The sequence below is a fragment of the Mytilus trossulus genome, chromosome 9 (assembly GCF_036588685.1).
Source record: "Mytilus trossulus isolate FHL-02 chromosome 9, PNRI_Mtr1.1.1.hap1, whole genome shotgun sequence".
NCBI classification, from domain to species: Eukaryota; Metazoa; Mollusca; class Bivalvia; order Mytilida; family Mytilidae; genus Mytilus; species Mytilus trossulus.
The window spans coordinates 63,424,451-63,437,389 of record NC_086381.1 but is presented as its reverse complement, the minus strand read 5'-3'; the positions used below and the strand labels follow the sequence as shown (position 1 = coordinate 63,437,389).

The following is a 12,939-nucleotide window of genomic DNA, read 5'->3' as shown; positions in this document are numbered from 1 at the left end:
AGTATAATATTAAAACAAATTCATTTTTTAGTACACATTCATGTATAATTTTGGGGCCCTTTATAGCTTGTTGTTCATTGTGAGCCAAGGCTCTGTGTTGAAGGCTGTACCTTGACCTATAATGTTTTACTTTTATAAATTGTTATTTGGATGGAGAGTTGTCTCATTGGCACCCATACCACATCTCCCTATATCTATAAAGAACCAATTAAGGTTACAATACACCATTAGATTTTATGGGTGCAGCCATTTTATGAGCATAACATGGTATTCAGAATTAAGAGTATGGCGAATCCTGATTGGTCGATATGTGCGCCCGTTATTTTTTATTATTAGAGACTTCGTGCACTTTGCTTTATATAAAAGGCAAAATAAAAATTATTCCGTAGCCCTAAAGGCACTGAGATGACTTTTCAACGCTAGGACAAGACACGTATTTTTAAGGGCAAAATTGATAGGCATGGGAGATAAGTACAAAATACGCTAAGAAAAGCAACACGAACCTATATTTTTTGGACCAAAAAATACTGTCCTAATAACTTTTCTTTGATTCTAGCAAGGTTTCGTTAAAAAAATCAACTTTCTAAAGTCTGTATCTCGAAAAAAGGCTACCATTGTCGCCTATGGGAAACTTAATTGTTTATTTCAATCTTAAATGACTCTGTAAAAATTCATACACATCATACAATGATATCATAAGGGTTGGAATATTCACAAAAAAAGTTGGACTCCTGATACATCAAAATTTATAAAGTTGGGAGTACCAACTTGCCGAGCTCACCATGCACACACATGACATTTATTATTATTTATTTAATTTCCAGTGGCAAATATTCCATGCATACTCAGTTTTTGGTGGGTCTTTAATTTTCTATGCTGTGTCTTGTGTATATATAGTGTACTAATATTTGTCTGTTTGTCTTTTTCTTTAATAGCCATGGCATTGTCAGTTAATTTTTCGATGTATGAGTTTGACCGTTCCTCTGGTATCTTTCAACCCTCTTTCAAGACATTAACAAATAAACACTAAATCCTATTAACAGTGGTTCAACTGGATTGGGCATTGAAAATTACCAATTGCACTGGAAAATGAGGGTATAAGTTTAACTGTAAGACCCTTAACACATGTGTACATGTACAAATTTATTAAGTGTACATGTGTAAAACAAAATATGTATAGGTCCAATAAATATGACACTTACCGATTTCAAGTTTGTTTACACAAAATTGAGACGTGTTTTTGGCACTTTTACCATGTTTACCTGCTTTTAAATATTTACTACACATCTAAAGTACACGTCCCCTAACATTACTGAATCTATTTGAAGAGATTTACGACTTTCCAATAGCCTTTTATTGTCCTGTATTAATGGTATGTAAAATTTGTTCCCTTTTTTTCCACCCAACACAATGTATACATACATATGTTTGTAAATGCATGAAAGGGTTACATGTACCTTGCAGATTTAACTTTAAACTTATAATGTCATAAATGTAAACAAATTATAAAAAGTCTCTTTAATCATGTTAATACATTTTAAAATGAACAGTGGGCTACAGAATAATTTGGCATCCAACAAGAAGTTAGCCTCCTCGTGGCGTATAAGATTTTGTGATTACTAATGGCCATTATTATAGTGATTATTTCTTAACCAGACCAAATATGTCATAAAAATTTGATTAGTTGATTATAAAGTAGGGATCGTGGTTTTGTGGGAACCCCCCTTAAATTTTTTACCAACAATGCATTAGAATCAGGACATAGAGTTTGAACCCCTATCTCTTTTTCCCCCAAAAAAACCTTCCCTCTGTATCAATAAATGAGCCTGAATACCAAACACATTAAATAAAGTCATATTAAACAAATAAGTCTAGCAATTATAAAATATTTCAAAATAAAAATATTTCATTTCTCCATAAGAAACCCCTGTACAAAAGTACATTGACTACGTATACCCATGAGGGTCTTACAGGGTTAGGAATTTATAAAAGTCCACACTTTCTTGTAAAGCACTCTTGTTTCTTAGTGTATCAGCTAATATCTCAATCTCTCCTTAGTCATGTTAGAAAATGTAGATATAAATATTCTTGTCATGAGATGTAAATAACCATGCCATAGATATATATATATATATATACTTTCTTTAACAAGACTCTGTAAGACACCAGGACTTAGATGAACTTTGTTTTGACACCTGACAGACAAACAAACACCTGTCAATCATCCCTGCCATACCTTTACAGGTGACAATAATTACAATTAGCAATTAATTTAAATATTACATCAGACAGATCTCCTTACTGGCAATACACAGCCGTGAATAAGTAGATAAGTCTGGGATATTTCTCCTGGCGATAAATCAATGGCAGATTTTAACTTGAAGGTGGTTTTGATTTAAGACGTTAGGTTAAAATTTAAACTTATGTTATCACTTACAATTTTGTGAAAAAAATAATATTGCAATGAATATATTAATACAATGAACATGATGAAGGATTTATTATAAAATGAGGTTTCAAATATTTTAGGATAAAAATAATAATCTTAATATATATATCATGTAATTCTCCTCTAGTTTCATGATAAAGGAAAAATTATAAAATATTTCTTGTTAAAATACAATGGACTTGAGTTAAATTAGTGGGTCTTTCAAACATAATTTAGGTGTTAACGTTTTATCTGGAATTAAAATTGATATAAAAATAAATCAGAAAATTAAAAATACCTTTGCTCAAAACAATTTTGTTTCTTCCATTTAATTCTTTAATAAAACAATAATGTGTCCATAGTACATGAATGCCTGACTCCCCATCATTTTCTATGTTCAGTGGACTGTGAAATTGGGGTAAAAAATCTAATTTGGCATTTAAATTAGAAAGATCATCATATACTGAACATGCATACTAAGTTGCAAGTTGATTGGACTTCGACTTCAAGAAAAACTACCTTGACCCAAAACTTTAACCTGTTGCGGGACAGAGGGCCCAATGGACTAACAGACCCACAGACCAGAAAACAAAATACCCCTCTACTATTGTAGATGGGGCATAATGAATTTAAATCTGTTGATTGTCCAAAAAAAGGGGGGGGGGGGGGGGGGGGGGGGGGTTCTAACCCCCTCTGGATCTGCAACTGAGATTAGGTCTTATGTATGTATAGGTATCTTTCTTCTCTTATTTCTAGAACATGTATTGTATTAAGACTAAGTTCTGTAACTTTTAAACAATTTCTAGAACATGTATTGTAAAGACCTTAGTTTGTAACTTTTAAACATTTGATCTTAGACTTATTGTTGGGTAGCTGTCTCATTTGGAATAAACTGCCTTTTTCACTACATACCAGCTGTTTGATCATATACAGATTTGTAAAACCTATTGAATTTGACCTTGCTGTCCGACGAAACAGAAAGTGAACTTTCAATGCTATTTTTAAACACCATGTAAAGGAAAAAGATAATAAATTTAAACAGACAATGTACAAATGTAATATTAACAAGGATACTATATTTAAAACAAGATCATTAATACATTTGTCACTTGGGGGTTGACAAAGTACAATTTCATTAGTAGAGGCTTAATGTCCACCCAGTGACAACTTATATGAGACACTTAAGCTAATCAGAAAGAAACTGTTTAATCAAGTGTCGAAACTGTCATGTGGCTGGCAGATTATTTACTATAGCTTGAAATGATGTTATTAATTTGTTTACCTAGATCTTAAGCCAACAGAAATTTCTGCTTATCAAATATCGGTACAATGCTGACTTCAGTGTACACTACACGCTGCACAGTGCAAGTTTATGACCTATTCTAATTTTACGACATGTATGGGTTTAGATAGGGTGGGGACAGTGGCGGATCCATAAATTTTTATAGGGGGGCCCACTAACTGCCCTAAGTGGGTATATTTTTAACAATTCTTCATCTTAGTCAAACACTTGTACAGACAGTCCAAAAACCAAAGTACATGTACATGTATGTCCATCAATTTAAAATGTAGTGGACCAGTGTGGTGGTTCTGATGGTCAACTTAAAGTTTGTAATAGTTCTAAATCTTTTAACATGTTTAAAGCTTTCATGTATCTAATTTAGGTCCTACATTTGTAAGTATAATGTACATCACAGTACATGATGCCAGTGATTTATGACCCCGGCCCCAATAAAAGCCCAGCATTTAATGCCAGGCATACAAGATGCTGATGATTTTTCAGACCATGTCCCAGGGTGTACTGTAACGGTAGTCTGGGGCATCAAACTAGTGGCTAACCCTGAAACTTTGGGACCAGAGAAAAGAAAGATAATCTTTGAATTGACATGAATGAGGTTCAAAATTCATAGATTCAAAGCATCACATGGTCCATATTTAAAACCCTAGAGGACCTTGACTTTTCTGATGATATATAGCACTCCTGTCGTCAAAACAAGACAATATGCAGGAAAAGACAAATCGCCTCAGCCATTTTGCTAGCGAAATTGAACTAGAATTGAACGCAAAAAGACTCAAGAAATGCGACTAAACACAACATCAAACTTAAGATTAAAATCTGAGGGCATAGAAATCTAACAAGTAGATAAATTTACCTATCTAGGTACTGTCGTTAATACAGAAGATCCAACCAAAAAAGATATTAAAAGTGGGCTAGCCAAGGAAAGATCTGCATTTCAAAATAGTCCAACCAATACAACAGAAAAACAAAGATAAGGCTATAACAGTAATGTTAGATCCATCCTTCTGTATGAAAGGGGGGGGGGGGGGGGGGGAATGCTAGAGAGTAACAAAAACAAACATACATGTATATAAGATTGTTCTCAAGTTTCCACAACAATTGTCTGAGGTGAATTTGTAAAATCATTTGGCGAAACCTTATCTCAATTAAATGAACATCTTCTTGATATGAGCAAGTCCATGTCATGATGTGCATCATCAAAGAAATACAACAGACTCAGGCTGAGAGGCCCTTCAGATGGCTGGGGCATCAATGTTCTCCTGATGCCTGTATCCAACATAACCAGGACAGCTCTAAGATGGACACCTCAGGGGAAGAGACCAAGAGGAAGACCCAAAACCACCTGGCATCAAACAAATGAGGCAGAACTGAAGGAGGTTGACATGACCTAGATGGCGATATCTTGTGGCGACCTTATGCTCCGCCAGGAATGAAGAGGATAGGTTTTAAGACAGGTGACCCTTTAAAACAAGGTTGACTGATGTAGGAAATTTGTGTATTGCAAATGAAATCAAAAGCCATACATTTTAGCAACATATGTATTAAATGGTTCATGTCATAATATGCATGTATACTACATGTAAGTAATAAACCAATATATTTGAATCATAAACTACCACAACCCAATACATAACCAAACCAGGACAGAAAGACGCACAGACAGGAAGAAACATAAGCCTCTACTTTAATACATTGTTACTTTTGTACATGTAGGTGGGGCATAAAAAGTTACTATCTGTATGAAAACTGAAGTTTTATACAAGTTAGACATCACATCAGAATTTCAACATTTCAAGTGCACTAGTCAGAATAATTTTGAATGTAAATGTATTGTCAGAAGATGTGTGGTATACAATGGAATAGGTTAATATTTATAAATGAGACATCCCCCAAGGGTGACTGGGGTATAAAAATATGGTCACTTGGTCTTCTCCCGACCGGCAGTAAAATGCTTGCCAAAGTTTGGCTGTGCTGGATGTATCAAGTTGGCAGTCACGTCCGGTTAGAATGGGACATTAAATCTGATGCCTCGTGAAAAGAGAGTGCCACACTCTTTGCATGTTAAGAACCCTTGCAACAACTCATTGAGTGGTCCATATGTGGCCTGTTGCAAGGAAAAATTTCTGTCTCTATCCAATATACTCTCATTTTCCAGTGGCAATCCAAATTTCCTGGACCATCATCCTCTATTATAACAACCTACCTATTGTATGTATTGTTAACTTGTTCTCGTCCTGAATATGCATGAAATATTTGCCACTGGACGTTAAGCAACCAACAATCAATCAATCAATAAATGAGACAACAACCTAACAAGTTGATCATAGGCTGAAACTATTGTCGAGATATAGCCAAGGTAGCTTTAAATCTAAAAGGTCTTTAAAATCTAAAAGGTCAGCTGAAAGACGCCTACGGCTGCGGGAATTACTCGCTGTATTGAATAACTATTGGTGACCTTCTGCTGTTGTCTGTTTATATGGTCGGGTTGTTGTCTCTTTGACACAATCCCAATTTCCATTTTCAATTTTATTTGCCACCAACACTTTTGTGGAGCTTGTGCCTTTGCCTTGTAAATTCTAAATCTTTTACAAGTCCTCAAATATATTCTATGATATGAAGAGTTACATTGCAACTGTAATTATACATGTAAATACAATGACACAAACAAGATTCTATGGCCTGTCAATAAGTTACGGTATTATTTTATCATGTGAACAGAGGCGGATTTTGCGCCCCCCACCCCTTTTTCCTGGCCACTTTTTTTTTATTAGTTGGTTTATGGGATTCTTCTTAAAAAAGGAAGGGTAGGAGGTCGAAAAAAAAAATAAAATAAAAACAATGAAAAAATGTAGGGTAGGAGGTCGAAAAATAAATAAAAATAAAAATTGGAATTAATACTGTTTTTTTTAAACCAAAAATGGAGAGAAACAAACAATGACATTACTCTATATAATAGTAATATGATCGCTGGAGTATATACACTCAAAAATGAGTCCACTCCTTGACGGGAAGATAGATAGATATGATAGTATTATGCATTTTGTACTTAACATGTATGCAGATCGTTTCATAATTTGGTATTGATTCTTGCTGTTTCAATTTAAATTTAATGTGTTACAAGGAGTCCAATGTCAATGTAGATTGATGAAACCATGTCCCTGATGAAAGGGAAGTGTCTTTACTAATTGCATTCCTCTTTGTTCCATGTATTTATTTATCAAATTTAGATCAGGGAGTGACAAAATTCCTCATAACAAAATACAATCTTATTGAGGAAATACCATATGCGCTCTGCATGTCATATACCTTCATATGTGGTACATGAAAACATGTCCTTCTTAGGCTTTTTATGCTATTTTACACTGCTATTAATAAAGTATAAGCTTATATCTCGAAGTGTTCTGGGATTGTCCCTTTTTACAAATGTTGAAGTGATTTTAATTGTCAGGCATTCTATTACAGTAATACATGTTCTGATTTTGTGTTGGGATCTTGTCCACCATATCCCATCTCTGTTCCATTAAATCTTAATGGGTATGGTGGGATGGTATTTAGGTATTTATATAAGGCACTGGCTACGGTTACATGGAAATGTAACAATAATAAAAATATTATTGTTACATTGGAGACTAATGGCCGGAATGCAAAGTTGGGTAAGGAACTGATTAATTACGAATGTAACAATAATTATTCAGGCTACAGTTACATTGCGTTATGGTTACATGAAAAACAGCAACGTACGCTAGATTTATTAAACTTAAATCTTCTATAGTTTTGTTGCTTAATTCTTTCATATGTACTAAATAATACTTGTTATAATGATAAATAATAAATATCATTATTCAACAAATGGTGTTTGAATAGTTTTAAGCATTAATGGTTTTGATGTTCTTAAAGATATACTACTTCAGATAAGTAGTGCCAAAGGCGAAAAATATAGTTCATGATGGTTTGTTGTTGAGAACTCGGGCTGAGAAAAGTGTGCCCTTCTACGTATTTAACTGCACAGCTACTTTTATAACTGTTACTATACTTTGAACAATGGAAGAAGAGATTCATATTACCAATTTTGTATAGGGTGAAAACATTAAAATTTGGGATGCGTTTGAAACGAAACCGAAACAATATCAAAACACAAACCTGCAACTTCATATATGAATCAAAAGCAAAGTTTGCTAACTGTGAACCTTTAAAAATACTATGAACTTCTGTATACATGTTACGATGATGTATCTATTTTCCTTCTTGTCCATGGAGGACGTAATTTCGTTTCAAAATCAAATGGAGTTCACCCAAACCAAAGGTATTTTCCCCCTTTTTTAACCAATATACCTACATACAAATATTGCTTGGAGTTGTTTCATCAAAAATTTGTCGGACTTGATCATGCTCCAAAAACCACTTCAATGACTGGATATGTAGAAATTTTCATTTAAGAATTGAATGCTTCTTTTTGTAAATTTATTGGGTGGTAAAAGCGTTGACCGAAGTACATTTTGTATGAAGCGCGGAAGCGCTTCATTCTAAAAATGTACGCACGGTCAACGCTTTTACAACCCTATAAAGTTTCAAAAAGAAGTATTCAATACTTATAATTACATTTCATTAGCTAAAATCATGAAAACACGATTTTTATCCAGTTTTATTTAATTCACCTGTGCACTTTTTTGTGGGATCTCGTGTCATCATGCATGATAAATGTTATTGTCTGATGCAATTGTTTACGGAATAACATGTTAGCCAATCAGAATAACGTATTATAATGAAACTTACATCTAATGTAATTATTGTAAATAAAAAAAAATCAAGAAATTGTATGTAATATTATTGTATATATTGTATATAAAATGAATGTCTTTAACTTTTATTATCATCAGTACATATTTCTAGTCCCATCGTACATTTCTGTTTTTCATGTTACAATAACGCCATGTAACCGTAGTCTCAATAATTATTGTTACATTCGTAATTAATCGGTTCCTTGCCAACAATGCATTCCGGCAATTAGTCTCCAATGTAACAATAATATTTTTATTAAAAAACTCGTCAATTATACACGCCTTTATGACGTCATTTACCAGATAGAGGGGCTCGCCTGTATCCCTGCACTTTTTACGTTCATCAAGCGTCTAAGTGATTGTCTTTGTGCAGGATAAACTAGAAATAATGGTTGCTCTGTAGGTACTTACTGACATTTCCCTAATGACAGCAGTGTTGATTGTCAATTTTGAGAATTCAATTTGCCGAATAATTCGTACAATATAGAATTATAGTTTTCCAACCACTCGCTCAACATTGGAAGGAAGTGACGAAGCCCCTAAACGCACAAATGACGATGATAAAGGCGCGTATAATTGACGAGTTTTTTCCGGTGACGGATGAACTCGAAAGTGGTCTATTAATCAGACACCCATCCCTGGCAGCAAGTTAAAAGATTCTTCCCTTAAGTGACGTCTGGCAAGGCTATCTAAAACAAATCTTGGATGCCAGAAAGCCTTGCCAGACGTCATAATTATTTATACCTCATATATGTAATGACAAATGCAGCTCAATCCTCAAGAAACTAAAACAACCCCTTTCGACGGGTTTCAGACTTTCTGATCAACACTTAAACCAAAGTTGACCCGCCGTCAACCTCACTGACTGTCTAAAACAGGGTTTCAAATTAGCGGTTGTTCGACCTTTTAAACCAAACTTCCCAAACCATCTCAAAAATAATTTTCATTTTTATTATTCATGACTGCGATGTTTGTTTTGTTCAACCGTTAAGAATACACCGAAAATCTCCAAGGCAACAATATTAAAATCGTATCTGGTCCTCCATTTCAACTTCTAAAGCAAGGTTGTCGCCTCTCCGAACTTTTCCGAAGTCCTGCGTGTAACATTGATTGCCGAGTTTATGAGCTTCGGTCCTTGCTTGGAAGTTGCCTCCATTTTCAACTGGTTCCTTTTCACCGCATTAAATCATGATGAAACTTTGACTGAACAGGGAACCGCCTTTCAACTGGTTCCTTTTCACCACATTAGATTATCGTGAAACGTTCACTGAACAGGGAACCGCTCGGGATTTCCGAATCCACTCCGAGGGTATTCCGACTGGAAGAAGAAAGACCGATCTTTTTTAATCATGTTTTTATTTTTATTTGTACTTCTTAACAGAAAAAGGTCGGCGGAATTAAAAAAAATCTTCAAAATCTATCTGGTCTATTAATCAGACACCCATCCCTGGCAGCAAGTTAAAAGATTCTTCCCTTAAGTGACGTCTGGCAAGGCTATCTAAAACAAATCTTGGATGCCAGAAAGCCTTGCCAGACGTCATAATTATTTATACCTCATATATGTAATGACAAATGCAGCTCAATCCTCAAGAAACTAAAACAACCCCTTTCGACGGGTTTCAGACTTTCTGATCAACACTTAAACCAAAGTTGACCCGCCGTCAACCTCACTGACTGTCTAAAACAGGGTTTCAAATTAGCGGTTGTTCGACCTTTTAAACCAAACTTCCCAAACCATCTCAAAAATAATTTTCATTTTTATTATTCATGACTGCGATGTTTATTTTGTTCAACCGTTAAGAATACACCGAAAATCTCCAAGGCAACAATATTAAAATCGTATCTGGTCCTCCATTTCAACTTCTAAAGCAAGGTTGTCGCCTCTCCGAACTTTTCCGAAGTCCTGCGTGTAACATTGATTGCCGAGTTTATGAGCTTCGGTCCTTGCTTGGAAGTTGCCTCCATTTTCAACTGGTTCCTTTTCACCGCATTAAATCATGATGAAACTTTGACTGAACAGGGAACCGCCTTTCAACTGGTTCCTTTTCACCACATTAGATTATCGTGAAACGTTCACTGAACAGGGAACCGCTCGGGATTTCCGAATCCACTCCGAGGGTATTCCGACTGGAAGAAGAAAGACCGATCTTTTTTAATCATGTTTTTATTTTTATTTGTACTTCTTAACAGAAAAAGGTCAGCGGAATTAAAAAAAATCTTCAAAATCGTTTTTATTTTTATTTCAATATCGTGAAAAACAGGGTCGGCGGATCCGTAAACCAACTAATAAAAAAAAAGTGGCCCCTAGGATAATTTGATTGATTATATAGGGTATCACTGAAGCATGACCGAAGCATGTCCCCTCTTAGGCAGGCAGTGTGCCCGCACTTATGAAACATTCTGGTTCTGCCACTGCAGAAGATGGAAGGATGGCTGGCTGGGAGTATAACAAGACAAAACAGAGACTGAAATTTCTGGTGAAATTTTTATCACAAAATTCTGGCTTCTAGAAAGCTGTCAGAGCAAAAAAAAAATCCTTTACATATTCAATAAGAATGTTTTACCAAACCAAAACACAATAACATGAATAAGTCTAAATTTATTAAGTCCTTTAGGTTAACTGTTGACGGACCTGTCCTAAAATTGCATATAATATTTAGTAGGTAGCAAAAATAATCTCACATTCCTCTTTATAAAATCTATTTCTGCATAAATTTGGAATTATTAAAATGAACTGACTGTATTGTATCATTTTTTGGTTCATGAAAAAAAAAGTTAACCTTTCAACAGAACACCATCAAGTATATATAACTGTTTGACTAGTAAATCAAGAGGGACAGAGAATGGTCACGTGACCAAACAGGGAATTTGTGTATTGCCCTAAAACACATTTTGTTTACTTTACAAATCCACAATTTAAGACATTCTTTCATGTTTACAAACATATTTAAGTTTAAAAACATTGTAAAATGATAATTGTATATGTGTTTAAAATGATCAAAGATCGAAGCGAATACACAAAATCACTGCAGTTCTCATTATGGCGGCGAGATCAAAGGAATGGTCAAAACTTTTGATTGCGTATTTGTTTTTTGATTGAAAGAATAAAGCGTTTGAGAAAATCAATAGTTTAGATGTTATAATTTGAACGATCTATTCTTTAATATTACTAATTATCTAATTAACATTTCATAAACAAGGGGACGGAATACACACGGTATCTTTGATGTTTTGTGTACACTACTCCATCTCAGGTGATGATCTTACCTTTGACTATGGACAGACATCCGATTATTAAATATAATTTTGACACCATCCCCATCCTTACGGACAGATGAATGTCTGTAAAAACAAGAAAGTCCGGTCCCAGACATCAATAATGTCCATAAATTTAGGAACGGTAAACTTATTTAGGTCACATTTGTATTTTTTGAGATCATTGGCAGCCATTACAAAATTGACCGGAACTATAAAACATGTTGTGTATTACTCCGCTTGGCAGGTGCCCGTGATTCGCCTTTGTTGTAAACCGTTAAGTAAACATTTATATTTCCAATCCATTAACAAAAACAAGCCAAATATTGCATTCATTGTTGTAAAATGAACATAGAAAAGATGTCAGATGAGAACCCAAAAGATAAAAGAATAAAAAGGAAAGCTAGCGAGTTAGCACTATTTGCATGTCTAAGAAAAGGTTAATCATAACTGGCACCTGTCAAAAAATAAAGAATGGGGGTTTGTTTGAAATCAGATTATAGAAAAATCGCAATTACTTAAAAAGATTTAGTCACATATTTATCATATGTGTTATTACACATTTTTTGCATGTGAAAACAGATTTATGACATTTATAGGATATTCGTTGCCACTTTCAATTAATAAAAGGATCATGGACAAAAATAGATTTACAAAGCATTTAGCTAGGATGACTATGAGAAAAAAAAACTTATAAAACATTGATTGAACAATCAACTAGGTAGAATTTTATCAGCTCGAGGATGGACAGTTATCTTCCGTACAAACCCGGCAGGCCTCATGATTGATTCCTCCTTTCAAGCCCCTCCAGAACTTTGTAAAAAAGGGGGTGGGGGCACTGACTGACATAAAAGGGGGGCGCTCCAGTCATTCTTCGGTGATTCCGTATATAATTTTAACACAGGCGGGCCCGGGACCCCCAGGGCCACCCGCCCTCGAGCACCCGCCCCTGGATCCGACTATGCCGTGGCTCTCATTGGGGTCTAAGCGTGATGAAGGATTGCCTGATTTTTCGTAAGCGTGAAACGTGAAAGTCAAATTATTGTGTCGTGAAAACGGGAAATGAGGTCTTGCGGGACCCGGGAAATGACAAAAAAATGAGAATTGCTTACGCAGATAGTGTAAGCGGGATATGGGAATCTAACAAAACAGTAAGCGGGATCCGGGATCGGAACCCC

General features: G+C 35.0%; 1 protein-coding gene across 1 annotated transcript in view; it reads right to left on the bottom strand.

Annotated features, from left to right (window-relative positions):
• The window catches only part of LOC134683222 (low-density lipoprotein receptor-related protein 6-like), a 50,158-nt gene extending 38,196 nt beyond the window's left edge, over nt 1-11,962 (bottom strand). Inside the window, exon 1 of the mRNA XM_063542387.1 lies at nt 11,774-11,962. Coding sequence (XP_063398457.1) covers nt 11,774-11,828 — 55 coding nt within the window. The 5' untranslated portion in view covers nt 11,829-11,962. The remainder of the gene's footprint in view (nt 1-11,773) is intronic.
• Nucleotides 11,963-12,939: the final 977 nt, after the last annotated feature.